The following is a 15,677-nucleotide window of genomic DNA, read 5'->3' on the forward strand; positions in this document are numbered from 1 at the left end:
TTCCTGAATGCCTTTAACGTTGTGCTAACTTTACAATCTCTTTTGAAGCAGAGACCCCCAGGCAAAGACTCACCCTGCTATTTGCAGGCTTGGAATACACAGCTGCCTTCTACTCGAGGCTGGTGATGGTGGTCTTCCTGCTTTTTAATTAACTTAGTTCTTTGACAATTTCATGCATTTCTATAATGCGTTCTGGTTACTTCCCCCACCTTCTTTTATCTCCCTTCTTGTTCCTTCTTTTTCTTCTCCTTCCTCCTCCTCCTTCTTCATGATGGAGCCTAGCCAGGCTCAAACTTGCTAGATAGCCAGAGATGACCTCTTTTTGACCTCTTGAACTCTTTTTGTTGTTGTTGTTGTTTGTTTTTTATTTTTCGATACAGGGTTTCTCTGTGTAACAGAGCCCGGCTGTCCAAGACTCACTTTGCAGACCAGGCTGAACTCAAACTCACAGAGATCTGTCTGCCTCTGGGAGTAAAGACATGCCTCAGGATGCTTGGCCATGTCCTTGAACTTTTGATCCTGCCTCCCCTCCCCCAAGCTCTGGGTACTGGGGATCGAACCCAGGGCTTTGTGCATACTAGGTGATCACTATACCAACTCTTGCTAACTCCCCAGCTGGCCCTCTATTTTTTTTGGTAACTGTAAGTTTTCCTTTCTAATTATTTCAAAGAAAAACCTAAGCTTGTTTAATGAAAAACATTAAATAAATATGACCACAGGCCATTATGTGGCTATGGCAGAAAAAAAAATCATTAAAGTGATACATGAATAGCTGAATTTTGAGAAGTACTAATTGAAAGAAAGAAATTCAACACCCTCTTCTGGCTTCTGTGGGCACCAGGCATAGCAGTGATATGCTTGGGCACACATGCAGACAAAACACCTAGGCACACACAATTAGAATTAAAAATATTTAATAAAGAAATGCAGAACATTTTGGATCTGAGCTCCTATTCACTTCAGCATTTTCTGATTGTCTTCTGAAGGGTCATCTCTCCAAGCCTAGGTTCTCTCACCCGAGAATGGGCAAGAGACAGGACCTGTACCCCAGGCCTGCTATGGGGATGTAGTAGGAGAACTTGGTGGTTTAGTATGCACTAAAGGGGAAGGGTGTGTGTGTGTGGAGGAAGAGGAGGCCATCTCCTGAGCTTCAGAACAAACAAGCAAGCCTTGGAATCCTGGAAGGCTTGCAAGTGGACCCCATGGCCAGTGTTAAAGGAGGTGGCTCATTCAGGTAGTGACCCTTCTGTCCTGATGGAGCTTATGAGGTGGGGCCTTGCTTTGATTATTCCATTTCCAGCAAGAAATATACCCCCCCCCCCCAGGCCCCCATAGGGAGCAGAAGAAGCCTTGAGTTGAGTGTAAGGAGCAGATAAAATCCCAGGTGAATGTGCATTGTTGACATGGGCTGAGCTATCAAGGATCCCAATGCCTCAGGCCCACTGAGTGGCAAAGTCTCCCCCAGTGATGCTCAGGGGGGTGGCAAAGCCTTTCCCTGGTCCGAATGCAAATTTAACAGTCTATGCAGAAGCTATCGTTTTTTCTCCTCTGGGATGACTGCCGCCTAAGACTGCTTCCCTACAGAGACCTCTTATAAAGATGAGCTAAATCTGCCTCCTTGTTCAGCTGTGTGCCATAAGCCCACCTCCCTGACTCAGATATAAAGTAAATGCATAGCCCACCCAGTTCCAGCTCTTCTGTACTTATGTCCTGGGGCTGCTGTGGGGACTCAGAGGGTGTGTGTGTGTGTAGGCCTTTCCTTCACTCTCTCATCACCCCAGTTAGGTCAGTCTCTGGGCCATGCAAGAACTTGCTGGGCCCTGGGTGGGAAGAGGAAGGAGACAGATGTAACACCAAGGCAAGTGACAGTTCTCTTTCCCTCACCCCGCCCCATGATCCCTGGGGGAGGAGACAGTGCATAGCTGAGTCCCTTCTGCAGTTTCAGCCAAGGCAAAAGGGTCTGAGCCTGAGGACCTTGTTCAGGAGTGGGCCTGGCAGAGTGGCTCTCTGTGGGCACCTTTGACTGTTATTTTACCCACGAGGCAAGACCTCCTCTGTCTAGTCTAGCTGTAGTGGTGGCAACATCAGGGACAGCTGGCAGGTGTAGCTCAAAGTCATCCTTTAAAAATGTACCATTGTGATGTGTATGATGGGGTGCACGCCTTGGGGAGCATGTGGAGGTCAGAGGACAGCTACAGTCACTTCTCTCCTTCCCTTCCCCCCCCTTCCTTCTTTTTATGTGGGTTCTGGAGATTGAACTCAGGTCATCACTGTGTGACAGTGCTTTATCTGCTTAGTCACCTCCTCAGCCCCTGAGCCATCCTTCTGAGTCAATGGGTAGACTGGTGCTTTGGTCATGGAGGAACGCAAAGTCCTAGGTGTCCAGTGCCGCATTCGGTAACCTCTCTGTGACTTGGTGTCGTGAGCATCAGGAGGACGATCTCACTCTAGCAGCAGTCTTGTTAGCTGGGAAATCTATTATGGTAAAAATACGCTGAAGGACAGTCTCTCACCCAATTCTGCAATTTTTTTTTTTTTTTTTTTTTTTTTTTTTTGGTATTTGGCTAACTCTAACTGCTTTCCAGAACTGTACAATGTACAATTTAGGAACACAGTGGAACACAGTGAAGCTCATGAACCTGTTTGAGTAAAATGACCTTTTTAAGTAAAATAAATTACTTAAATGGATCTTACCCTCTAAGATAACTTGATATACTAGAGAAAGAAACCCTTGATAATCATAAAAGCTCTAGAAAGGCAGAACAGGTTTAAAGAGATTATCTTGTCCTAAGGTTCAACTGGCCACTTATGTGTTTTTTTGGTTTTTTTTTGTTTGTTTGTTTTGTTTTTTTTTTTTACAGGAATGAGAATAGAACGTGGGGACCCCACACAGGCCTGGCTAGTACTCCATCCTCAGATATGGCTCCAGGTACCTTCCCCCCTATAATTTCTGTTTTGAGACTGGGTCTTGCTAAGTTGCCTGGGCTGGAATTTAACTCATAGGCTCTGTAGACTTGCTGTCCTCCTGCCTCAGCCTCTTGAGCAGCTGGGATTACAGGGATATGCTAACAGACCTGGTTACAGTGAATTTTTTTAAAGCTTATTTTCATCTGTATGCTTGCATGTATCACGTGTGCCTGGTGCCTGAGGAGGCCAGAAGGTATCAGATCTCTGTGGGACTGGAGTTATGGACAGCTGTGGGCCACCAGACTCAAACTCCAGTCTTCTGGAAGAGTGGCTAGTGTAACTGGGTTAGCCATCTCTCTAGCCCCACAATAAGGTTTTGAAGTTATAAACAGGATTTACTTACATGCAAATTCAAGCTCATGTTCTCAGGTCCAGAACACCCCTTTCTCTAGAACCTTCCTTATGAAGGGGGCTATGCTGGGGCTTGAACCCAGCTCTTCTTACCTGTTAATCATGGAGCTGCCCCTTAGCTCTAGAACTTTATTGTTATACAAAGCATCTCCTTTGTTCTGGCACTCACCAGAGTGGAGTTCATTCTTTAATCTGTGTCAATTCCTCTCACTCCAACCCTGGCTCCAAATAATCCCTCAAGTCCACAGAGGCCTTTAGCTGGTGTTCTGTAAGGCCCCTGGCCAGCTCTTCTGCAAGCTGCCTACAGTGTCTTCTGCCATGCCACCTTCTCAGGCCTCCGGTGGTCTGCTTGTGTTGTCCCAGGGCTGCCACACACCCTGGGCTCCATACCTAGACCTGTGAGGTCTACTGAGGCAACCAGGATGTGTCACCACCAGGCCTGCTGCCTGTGTCTTTAAGCAGACTTTATGGAAGCATTTTAATGGTCTGGAATACCAGGGTGCCTGTCAGCAGGGGTTTTATCTTAGTTACGAGAATAATGGATTGTTTAATACACTCCTTGCTGAATGTACAGGAAAGCTTTTAGGCCAATTGTGGATCCATTCTGGCTAAATATAAACAGCTTTCCCCCCTACTTTTAGTTTTTTAAATCCAAATTATACACAGATGTAAAGTGTCAAATGGATCTGCCAGGTTTATTAAAATAAAATGGGAGAGCACTTCCATGCTCCTAGATGCATTTCCCATCCCACTTTCCCCTCTCGGTATTTGGTGTGTGTGTGTGTGTTGGGCATGTGTGTACAGCATGTGGTTGAACATAGAGCCCCAAAATTGATGGCAGCTACCTTCCCTGGTTGATTATTTCTACTTCATAGTCAGGATCTGTGTCTGCGTCCAGAGCTCACAGACCTCGCTAGTCTAACTAGTCACTTCCCCAGAGCTCCAGCTCTGCCTCCTGAGTGCTGGGACGGCAGGTAGCTGCCAGGGCTGCCTGCGGAGGATCAGAGCTTCAGTTCATCTTCTATGTGTGGAAAGCACCTTATTTACTGGGCCATTTCCCTAGTCCACCCCCAATTCGCTTGGGTTTAAAAAAAATTTTTTTTATAGTTGCCACTATTTGTAAAAAAAAAAAAAAAAAAAAAAAAAAAAAAAAAAAAAAAAAAAAAACATACGTCTCAGAAAAAAAACAGACAAATAAAAACAGCCATTCATTTCCAGTTTTAAGCTGTATCTACTTCTACTGATATATTCCACTAATATTATGTCATGAACTATCCCAATATACATTTTATTTTTTTTTAAAAAATTGATACAAACCTGCAATTTGGACGGGGTCTAATGGAGACTTTGTGTCTCTTCCATAAGGCCACCATGGGGTGGTCTTGTGGGGTTTGGGGATCCATCTCTAAGATGCCCCTGAGCTGGCGAACCAGAGAACCCAAGCTTCCCCACAGCGTGGCTGCAGCACTCTCACTCAGCATGGCTGCAGACAGTGCAGCATCACTTCTGCACTTCTGCTCTAGCTGAACTCAGCAGCTGAAGAGCCTGTCCTGATTCAAGAGGAAGGACGAGAACAGGGTGTGTGGTGGCGGGTAGGCAAGGAATCCGCAGCCGTCTCTAAGCCTCCACAACTTTCCACCGAAGAAAGTGAACTGGCTCTCACTTGTCCGTCTCCCCATCCTCGCAATATGGTCCCAGAGCAGTTTGTAGATCCTCAGTCTGTCTGTCTTAGAATGCATGTAAGGGGCTGTTGCCAGACGTGTCAGGTGACAGACCGGGCAAGGCTTTCGTTTTTGTGCCATTGCTTCCCCACTCACACCCCAATACTTTTCTTATTGTCAGATACGGATTGTTTTCAGTGTACTTAGTACCTATCTAATCCTGGAGCCTGCCCACGACTTGACTCTCTGAGACACTTCACTTACTGGTTACCTCAGGCAGGCACTTTCTAGACCGATGCCTCATTCTCCTGGTGCTGCTGGCCTGCTCCTCAGTCCTGAATGCACTGCTGCTACTGTTTAGGTGTATGAGACATAAAATGATCCGACTCCTCCCAGGGGCATTTGGTTAAGGGTTGAACACTATTAAATACCATTAAGGTTAATAATGGGCGTTTATTCTAAATATCTCTTTAATGTTTATTCTTCCTTTCTGACAGTCTTGCTACATACTTTTGTACATAGCCTACAGGAGTATTTACTGTGTAGCCCAGGATAGCCCCCAATGCATGGCAATCCTTTCCTCCTCAGGCTGCCAAGTGCTGGGATTACAGATGTGAGCTGTCGTGCTCAGCTATTTTTTTTTTTTTTTTTAATAAGTTAAGATGTTGGGAGCCAGGGGGATTTGACTGTAACTATATCCTTCTCTGGAACCTTGGGTTTAAGGCTGTTAGCCAAGCAGCCAGGTGGATGGCTCTCGCGGTAGCTGAGATGCGACACTCCACAGACACCTAATGGAAGTTACATAGCATCCACAGTTGACTGCTGCTGCAGCTCAACTCTGGCCCACGCATGGCAGTCAGGTTTTTTCCCTTCACCATGTAGGTCCTGGGATTGAACTCATGGCGGCAGGCTTGGTGCCAGGTGCCTTTACTGGCTGGGCTACCTCAGCGGCCCTTTCTTTTGTGTCTAGCATCTAGTCCTTGTTTTTCTGTGGCTCTTGTTTCCTTGGAAATGTCAGTGATAACTTCATTTTTCCCCGTGTGATCTGTTTTCTCCGTAGAACCTCTTTTCCTATTAAAAAAAAAAAAAGAAGTTTCCTTGGCTATCTTTATTTACAGATAGGACTCACAAAGTGACTAGAAGCCCAAGTACCCTAGGGACTTGGCAGGCTGATTCCTCAAGAGAAACCTGGCTGGGACATCACTGGGGAACCTCTGCTGCCAAGTTTATATTTCATGTGGGGGACAGGAGGCCCCCAGGGAAGATGTTTTCAATCTCCTGCCTGGCTGCTGAAGGCCTGAGGGCTGACTAGATCCTGGAGCAGAGGGGCTAGGGCTGTGGTGTCTTCATCTCATGGGGTCCTATGCACAGGAGACTTTACCAGGCCTGGTGGCCCCAATCCAGAAAGCCTCAGCTTAACTCTCCAATGATAGCTCTGTTGCCTGCTGGTGTGCTGTGCAGTACTGCAGCTCGGCGCTTCAGGGTTCAGCATTCTTTGTTGATGGCCTCGAACCTGCCTTTCTCCAGTCTAACAGGACTGTTAGCTCCTCCCCAGCTTCCCGTGTAATGTTCTCCTCTATTTTCACTCCCCTCGCAATGGGATCCCTGAACACAAGCTCGTTGGTGCCTTTGGTGGTCTTGGGGAGGTAGTGAGAGTGGATGTTTTGTATTCTTCAGAAATCAATAACCAATAACCTTTAAAGAAGGAGGTCTGGCCCCAGGCTCCTGGCTCCCATTGACTGCAATACCCTCTTCTGGAGCCCCACTCCGCCTACTTGAATTCTTCTAAGGCTCTTGGATTGCCCTGCATGCTCTCCAGGACACCCACTTCTCATGGTCCAGCTGTTCCACATACGGTCCCTCTTTCCACCTCACTGAGTCAACAATGTCCTATGGCTCAGCCCTCCCTCCTTCACAGGCCAGCCCCATCCCTGACAGGGCCACTTCTGTCCCTGCTGCTCCCCCTGTGTCCAGGCCACCTCAGTTTTGGAACACCGCCCACCCCAGGATTTTGGATTTTTTTTCCCTCCTCTCAAGCCTTCCTCCTCTCACCTGGACTGCCCTCACTGGCTCCTTTAGTGGGGATCTGACATGGTGGTGCAGTGGGTATTCTCACTGGCTGGTAGATATCCGAGATGCCTCTGCCTGGCACCAGCTCCCTATCTTACCATACCTCCAGTGTGCTGTGTTCCAGCTTCCTACAGGTTGTCATACTGGGCCCACTGAAGTCCTTGCCAGGGCTCTTTGCTAAGTAGGACTGTGGAGGGCGTCAGCCTAGCTCCCCAGGAGGGCAGGTTACAAGCTCCTGCCTTACCTCCCTCTCCCATGCTGGGCCAACAGCATGCTCCATCTTCCCCTGGGAACATTTTCATTGCCTGCGTCTGAGACTTTCAAGACCCCAGTCAGAGTGATATTGTGTCTGTTTTCCTTCCATGTGGGCCTGAAGGGGCCCCTGAGGAAAAGCCAGTGACCTGCTCTGTGCCTTATGCCTCAGCCTACAGTGGCAGATTGGTGTCTTGGACAGCTGAATGAACAAGTACTTCTTTTGATGAAGTTTTATTTCTTGTCATCTCTTCTGCCAACAGTGCCCTTAGTGTGTGGTGCTCACTGACACCCTGAGCGGTGTATAGACACAAGTTCATCAGTGCGCTGACTCGGCTGAATGAATAAACACAGAGATGTGACTCAGCTTGTCCGAGTCACTGGGAGGCAACAGAAAAGGACAGGTGGGTCTAGTCCTGGCTAGGTGCAGACTGGCTGCACCACCTCAGATGGAGACCTGAGACTTCCATTTATCAGATCGGTTGGGGCGACTCAGGACTGCCACGGCCTCAAGAGTTCTCAGTGACATGATGTCTAACCTGGGGATGAAGCAAGCTTGTTGTAGAAGCTTCTAGTCCAGCACCTGCTCCCTAAGCAAGTCCACGCTGCAAACATTTTCCTTACTTACTGGTCAGCTACTCCTTGTTGGGGTTAGGGAGGCGGTGTCTCAGCCATCTTGTGTCTTGAGAGAACCCAGAACTCAGGTCACAGCCTCCTTAAGGGTTCTGTGGGAGGCAGTGAAAGGAGGGAATAGAAGCCTGGGCATGGCAGAACAGAGAAGCTAGATGCTTCTCAGATTTGAGGGATGGGCCTTTAGTCTGGAGATCCAGGACTGGGAAAGTACCAGAATCTTCTTTACCCAGGTACCAGATCACTGTCCCTCACTGATCTCCATCCAGATCTGTTGTCTGGGAATGGGAACAGAAAGGACATCCTAGGAGTGGGAGAATGAGCAGCTGAAGACTGTGTGAGGCTGACAAGGTGCTGAGGAAGGCAAAGAGCCCAGGGCAGGTTGGGTGTGTCTTTGGCTCTCATCAGGCAATAGCCCATCCTAGGGCTGTGATATCCTTGCAGCTGTGCCAGTCACTCATGGCAAAGAATCTGTCAGGGAACTCCACAGAATCTTTTTTTGAAGAAAATCACCATAACCATATCAGATGGGTCTGTTAATTCTGCTGCCACAGGGAACATCACTTGGGAACAGGACCTTGATTGCTTTGGTTTTCATTCTAGATTCTAGTAGCCTTTGAAGCCAATTTATACTTTTCCAGTTTGGTGAAAGGAGGATAGGTTGTGCCCAGTTCTCTAAGGAAGAGGTTGCCCCGTGGTCATGAGGGTGGCATTTGCCAGTACCTGGGATGCTAAGCAGGTGGCTGGGTTGGGTGGGATCTGGTGTGAAGTCCTCCTGTCCTTTGGAAGGCCTGCATTTACCCATATCCATGCTAGGGTACAGGTTTGAAACTGCAGGTGTTGAGGTGCCACCTCCTATCATAGCTGTGAAAAGGGCTACTGTGAGCTTTGGCCTATGATATACAAGAGGGAGAGGTGGTAGTCTTATCTCTCCACATCCCATGGGCTGCCAACAGAGAGGAAGGGTGGGGAGGGAGGGCCATAGCCTCATGCACAGAGTGACTGGCAGCTCCCTGCTGTGCATACTAATTACATTTTTAATCAGCTAGAAGGAGGCTGCAGCATCAATCTGCCACACATTGCTCGTGAATCACCCTGGAGCTGGCAGGAAGGTCCTGAGCTGATGACCCCAGCTCAGCTGTGAGGGGGATCCTAGGGAGCCCCTTGCCCTCGGTGCACAGCCACCCGGCTGCCATGCTTCCCCATGGCATCTACACAGACAGCAATTCACACTTGATTTTATTCCATGACACTGATTTGCTGACACCCCCCATTTCCTGGGCAGGGAAGGGCAGTGGGTCGCCTGGTAGAAGCGGGGCTGCCTGCCCAGAAGGACTGGGATTCTCTTAGCTCAGGGAAGTACTGGTTAGGTCTCAGCACTCCCTGCCCTGACCCCCTAACCTTCCAGTTCATTTAAAAACTGAGCTGCAAAAGTAAAATGAAATGGAAAAAATAAAAGCAAACCCCTGAGTTGTTAAAAACCAAATTAAAAATCCCCTTTGGTGTCAAAAGGTCCTATTCCTAAAAGCCAGCAGGGTAGGGCAGGCACAGGCCTGGCTCGGGCTAGCATTCAGTCCTCAGGCTCCTCATCAGACTCCTTCTCCAGGTCCTGGGAATGCTCGGGGCCTGGTCTCTTCAGGATAGCATTGTACTTGAGGGCTGTGGCCTCTGCCTGCAGGACCACATCCACCAGGCTGAAGATGGTGATGACCTGTAACAGATTCAGGAACAGGGAGAGGATAGGGCAGGTAAGGGCCTGCAATCAAAGCCAAGAGCCACGGAGGCAACTTCCCCGAGCCTCTGTGGCCTGTCTGCAAATGGGGGTCATGGGGTCTGGGGAAAACCAGTAGGCTAGACGGCACTATGTAGACATTTATTTTTCAGTGACCATTCACAAGGATCAAGAGAACAGGCTGGACTGGGGAACAAGAGGGACATAAGAAGCTTTTATCAGCTGGGCGGTGGTGGCGCATGCCTTTAATCCCAACGCTTGGGAGGCAGAGGCAGGCAGATTTCTGAGTTTGAGGCCAGCCTGGTCTACAGAGAGTTCCAGGACAGCAAGGACTACACAGATAAACCCTGTCTCAAGAAGAAGCTTTTATCAGCTTCTCAAAAATTCTGAAAAGCTATGTTCAGGGGACAGGGACAGCACCTATTCGCCTACAGAACAGCAGCTCTCAACCTGTCCTTTGAGACCCTTTGGCAAACCTCTATCTCCAAAAATATTTACATTATGATGTATAACAGCTACAAACTTATAGTTATGAAGGAGCAATGAAAATAATTTAATGGCTGGGGGGAAGGTGTCACTACAACATGAGGGACTGTCTCAGGAAGGTTGAGAACCACTGCCATAGTGGGTGTCCCCATATAGAACCTGGCAGTCTAAGCCAGGGCTTGGGCCTCAGCTGGGGAACTTGAAATCCCACAGGGGAGCCTATGGGGCTGGGGAGAAATGAGGGGCAGATGAGGACCTAGGGGCACATGTCTGAGACAGAAGGTGGGCTTAGGGACACAGTGGGGGACTGACCTGCTGTGTTGGCTCCTCTTCAAGGTCAGCAGGCTCCCAAATGAGAGTAAGCTCTGGCTTCTTCCCCACCTTCTGGAAGTGGTAGGATCGCAGAGCCAGTGCCTGGGGGTGTACACAGCAGAGCCTCAGGCTATGGACTTCAGATGCCTCCTCTACCCTGGCCAATTTCTGACTGGGTTGAGGGAGCTTTGAACTGGCTGCTTTACTGCAGCTGCCTGCTTGGCCAGAGACATGGGCCACCCTATCCCTGGTCTACCTCAGCCAGATTTAGGAGGTTCTGCCAAGTCACCTTTGGCCAAAGTAGAACCTGAAGGTGACCCAGGACCAAGGGACAATTTGGGAGGGTGGTGACTGTAGGGGAGAGAAGAGATCTGTCTAGGCTTATTCAGCTGCCTGCTGGTGAGAGGTCTAACATCCCAGGCTGAGAGCCAGGTAACTAAAGAGCTGACCTAGATCTGAACTTCATCCTGCTCCATGAACCACAGGTGCCTGATGGTTTCAGCTGCACTTGGCCCTTTCCTCTTCTGCCTCTTTGATGAACCCTGGGTCTTTCCAGTGCAGGGCTCCAAAATTCTCCAAGGGTATGTAAGGAGTTCAAAGCCAGTGGCAAGAGCCAGGTGGTGACTTGGTGACCACAGAGCAGCTAAAGTGAAGCCCCTAAATGACATTACGGAAGCACCAAGAGGACTTTGAATAAATTGTCACTCAGGGAGGAAGCCAAGGTAGAATGGGCCTCTTCTTTCTTGCTGGGGACAGAGCAGAGCAGTGCTGGCCTTTCCTCCCACATGTTTCTATAAGAACATCCCAGCTCCCACATCCTGCCATCCTGGTTATATTCTGAGTGCCTGGGTTTTTAGGGAAGGGTTCAGACTTGACCCTTGGCCTGAGGTCCTGTCCCAGGCAGGCCTACTTGGGGTCAGGGGTCTGGACCCTTTATTGCCACATGCCAGTGAAGCTCATGGCTGAAAGACGTGACCCGCGGGCCCTGCATAGCTCATGGATAGGACAGCAGGGGTCTCAGTTTAATCCCACCATGTATGCCTGTGAAACTATCTTAGGCTGTTCTGGACCAGGGGCATATTTCCCCAACAAGGAACTAGATATAGGTGGGGAATGGCAGGGACAGAGTGCACTAAGTCCTTTAGAGCTTGGTTCTGCCTGTAAGTGCGTGCCTCCCACGCACACCAGGGACACTCACATTGCAGTAGATGCGCTTCTGCACCCCAAAGCGCAGCACCAGCACGTCAAAAGCTTGATTCAGGACACCCATCACCATGGCTTCAGACTCCAGGGGGCCGCTCTCCTGTAGGAACAATGCACCATGGCATCCTCCCAGGGACGGCCTGCACTGGTGCCCCGTACATAGGAGGCTGGGAAAGGGAAAAAGAAGAGGCCAGGCTGGACACTCACCTTTACTAGAACTGCGAAGAAGAGGCCGATGCTGAGCTCCTGCACACGCTTGGAAGCCATGCGACGGTCATTGCAGTGGTCAGCTTGCTTCTGGAGGATATCAGGCTCCACATCTGGCTGTTCACTGTAGCCTGGGGGAGAAGGTGACCAGGGTTGCTAGTGTGGGTCTGAGGAAGGTTGTGTGCTAAGGCAAGTGCTCTGGGGCCAACTATGGTCCCAGGCTTGCAATATGTCTCACTAAAGCTTCCATCACCTGGGTGTGGATGGACAGTGTTCAGATGTAGGCTTCTCTGTCCCTTGGCATGTCCATGATCACAGTAATGTGGTCACTTACTCCGAGAGTGGTTAACTCTTGACCAGCAAAGGTCTTCCCAGGCCAGAGTCATGTCCCTTACCCAGAGCAGCAGCCAGGAGGCGGTGCACTATGACGTCAGCAAAGCGGCGGATGGGAGAGGTGAAGTGTGTGTAGAGGGGAACGTTGAGAGCATAATGCCGGAACTGTGCCTGGTCCTGCAGCATCCCAGAGCAGAAGTACAGTGCCATCTGGAGGGAGAGTGGGACTAAGCCTGGCTGGGTCTGTTGGGTGCTGAGACCCAAGCCTGGCCCATGGCAAGGTTGATACACACCTCCTCTATAAGCTTTAGGAAGCTGATCAAAGCCAGCCAGATCCTTGGGGCCAGGGTCATTCTCTTAAGAGGATCTCAGCAGCTGCCATGGATGACAGGTGGTGATCAGACCCTTTCCCAGCTCAGGATACATGCTAGTCATGCCTAGGGCTGCCAGGGCTCTATCCATGAGGGCAATGCTTGAAACAGCTCAGAAAGCTTTGCCTCTGTTGGGTATGGAAGCCCTCAGGATGCGAGACTAGCCACCAGGGCGGCTGTGCAAGGGCTGTTCCTCCTTAAGGCTGCTGAGTCCCTACCAGGAAAGATGCAGAGGAGCTGCTGTGGACCAGTTCTCCTCAGGAAGGATCTGAGCAGCCACCCTGGGTCAACATGACTGCAGATAGGAAAACATATGGCCATGTTGGCCCAGGGCTGTGAATTGTCTTCTGAAGACACAAGCAGAAGCTGAGGATACTGCATGTCTCTGGCTAGCACAAGAAGATGCCAACCCCCAAGGGAGAGCAGCTCATGAGGAGCTCCTCAGCTTCTGGTTGAGCCAACCTTATTCCCTCTGGCCTGGATCTCTTGCCACAAGTACAAGTTCTACAGTACTCTAGCATATGTCAGCCAAGGGGGCAGCTTGTTAGCTTGCCAGCCTGCATCTGCTTGCTTCTGAACAACTGTCCCTGGTGATACACAGGTCTAAGAGACCTGAGCTGCTGTAACCCTCAGAACAACCTAGACAAAGTATGGCCTCAGCCCTGCTATAGCCCTTGGAATCAGCAGCTGTTGCCTGGAAGGATGTTCGCTTCTCTGAAAGCTCCAGAGTAACTGGTCAAACGACAGTCTTCTCTGGTTACTCTATGTACATAGCCCTAGAATTCAGAGTAAAGCCCCCTGCTGGACCTTGAGCTACATCTGGGGCAAGTTGCTGGAGAAAGAGGGCATAGTCTTCATAGTAAGTCATGTTTATCTTTGTTTTCAGTGGTGGCTCAGTTCCTCAGAAAGGCCAGGGTGAGGAGGAAAAGGGGCCCAGGCTCCTTCTTGGTCAGTGTAGATATCTCTGGGCAGGGCAACAATACTAGCTTCTCTGCAGTAGCCAGAGACCACTGGGACAGCTCAAGTGTTCTGTTTCAGCAGCTCTCTTGGGAACCAGGCCTCACTCCTCACTTCTGTGCTGCTGTTGCTATGCTCTGACCTGTCCCTGTCACTTGGCCACTTAGTCCTTGCCATCAGAATCCTGGGGGCTGAAGCACCCCACAGGGCACAGCCTAGGGTCCTGTGTGCACTGTCTAGGGCAGGTGGTAGGGTAGGGAACAGGCAATGGAGATTGGGAGCAGGGACCAGGCAGTCAAGTCCCCAAAGGGCCCTGATGGCTCCATTCCTAGTAGAGCCAGGAGTTATCAGGAAATAAATCAGCTGTGGCTGGCTGAGGCTACCTGACTCTCATGAACAGATTGAATCTGCTGAGAGCGACTGACCCTTGAAAAATGGCCTGCCACTGCCCTGGCAAGTGCTGGGGCCCACAGCTGACCCCATTAGTACCTGGAGCTCCAATTGACCTGCCAATCTACTGAGATGGTTTCCATTCCCAGGATGCTTAGGCCCTGCAGGGACTGCACTGAGGGTGGAAGGCTGTGACCGGCTGCTGGGAGCCAGCCCATCTGTCTGTCTCACAGCTGTCACTTGCTTGGGGACATGGGTCCAAACTCATAGCAGACTGATTTTCCTGGCCAGACTGCAGCTACTTTAAAGACAGAGACCTTTTCTCTTGCCTGGGGTCTCTAGCAGCCACAGGCCATACAGCTCTTGAGGGATGGAACATGCTTTCAGCACAAAGGACAGATTTCTTTTGGAGCTCAGTGCCTGCCTGTCCCAGGTGTGACTACAGCTTCTCGCTATCCAGCAGATCCCAGCGCAGAGCAAGAGATAGTGGACTACGTACACATGGTGCTTGCCAGCCAGAGTTATGGGTACTACTGGGATCAGGGACTAGTGTGACCTCTCCTTACCTGCATGGGCCGGGAGTACATGTTGGTGAGCACTTCTTTCCGGGCCAGAGAGTACTTGTCATCTCCAAATGTTTTAGTCAGGCTTTTCTAGAAGTAAACCCCAGAAACCTGTATGAGATATGGTCAGGCTTGGGAACAGGCTTGGGGATCATTACTGCTAACCATTTGATCCAAAATTTGGGGAAAGTAGCGAGGGGTTCCCAGGCTGTGGGTAGTGTTGACTACCTGCAGGGTACAAGAGCTGTGATCCATAGTCTGTCATACAATGGGCCTAAGATCTTCCATGCCAGCTCTCTCGATCAGAGGAATCTGCTGCCCACTTCACATCCACCTCCACCTTGGAACATGTGCAGGAAATGTCCTTTTTGTGGGATGAGCAAGGACACTGGTTCTGCAGCCTCATAAAGCTCAGCTCTGAGAAGGGAGCATGTGAACCGCTTTCCTCTAAGAAAGATTCCTTGCTCCCAGTGATCCTAGCTCAGCAAGGACCAGTCCAGTTCATGCCAGTTGCTACGACTTGAGTAGTCTCCCTTGGTACAGATCTGATAATAGAGCCTGCCCCTAGTGGAAGCCATCTTCTCCACTGCAGGGAGACCTGGCTAAACAGGAAGGGACTACATGGGGACAGAGAAGTCAGCACCAGCCCAACTTCTAGGCTTTCATCTCTTTTCTCCAAGCAGGGCTTCCCATTACCTGCCCACCAGCACTCACATTTAGGGCCCCTGCAGAGCTGACATCCATGGGTAGCCCCATCTGGTCACAGAACTCCACCAGGTCACTGAGCATCTTCGTCTGTGGTGGGGGATGCCGGCGCAGCAGGGCCTGCTCAGGGAAGGTGCGGAAGATCTTGTGGGCCACTGCCATGTTGGCCAGGAGCATGAACTCCTCTACAAGCCTGTGGGGAATGAATAGTAACTAGAGGGACCCTGGAGGCAAGCAACACTACCCCTGTCCCAAGGTCTTTGCTCAGGTGGTTCTCTTACACCAGAAAAAGATAGCATCAACCATCCTTGAAGTTAGTTGCCTGTATTTCAATCCTGGGCAGGCAAGTCTCATGTTATTCCCCCTGACCCTTGGGGCTCCCTTGGTGAGGTAAGTGGATTGACCATGAAGCCTTTCAGGAAGGGAGTGTACATCCTGATACTACTGTAGTCAGCATGTCATATGTGGAAAAAGCTTGCTCCCTGGG

At 50.0% G+C, this 15,677-nt stretch overlaps 1 protein-coding gene across 6 annotated transcripts in view; it reads right to left on the bottom strand.

Annotated features, from left to right (window-relative positions):
• Positions 1 to 9,153: 9,153 nt before the first annotated feature.
• Dis3l2 (DIS3 like 3'-5' exoribonuclease 2) overlaps positions 9,154 to 15,677 on the bottom strand; it is a 309,644-nt gene continuing 303,120 nt past the window's right edge. For all 6 annotated transcript variants that reach the window (XM_076914866.1, XM_076914868.1, XM_034521596.2 and 3 more), the window contains 7 exons: positions 15,200 to 15,383; positions 14,489 to 14,575; positions 12,267 to 12,414; positions 11,872 to 12,002; positions 11,660 to 11,764; positions 10,462 to 10,563; positions 9,154 to 9,642 (listed from right to left, as the gene is read on the bottom strand). In XM_076914866.1, coding sequence (XP_076770981.1) covers positions 9,502 to 9,642; positions 10,462 to 10,563; positions 11,660 to 11,764; positions 11,872 to 12,002; positions 12,267 to 12,414; positions 14,489 to 14,575; positions 15,200 to 15,383 — 898 coding nt within the window. In that variant the 3' untranslated portion in view covers positions 9,154 to 9,501. The remainder of the gene's footprint in view (positions 9,643 to 10,461; positions 10,564 to 11,659; positions 11,765 to 11,871; positions 12,003 to 12,266; positions 12,415 to 14,488; positions 14,576 to 15,199; positions 15,384 to 15,677) is intronic.

This window comes from Arvicanthis niloticus, chromosome 17 (assembly GCF_011762505.2).
Source record: "Arvicanthis niloticus isolate mArvNil1 chromosome 17, mArvNil1.pat.X, whole genome shotgun sequence".
Taxonomy (NCBI): Eukaryota; Metazoa; Chordata; class Mammalia; order Rodentia; family Muridae; genus Arvicanthis; species Arvicanthis niloticus.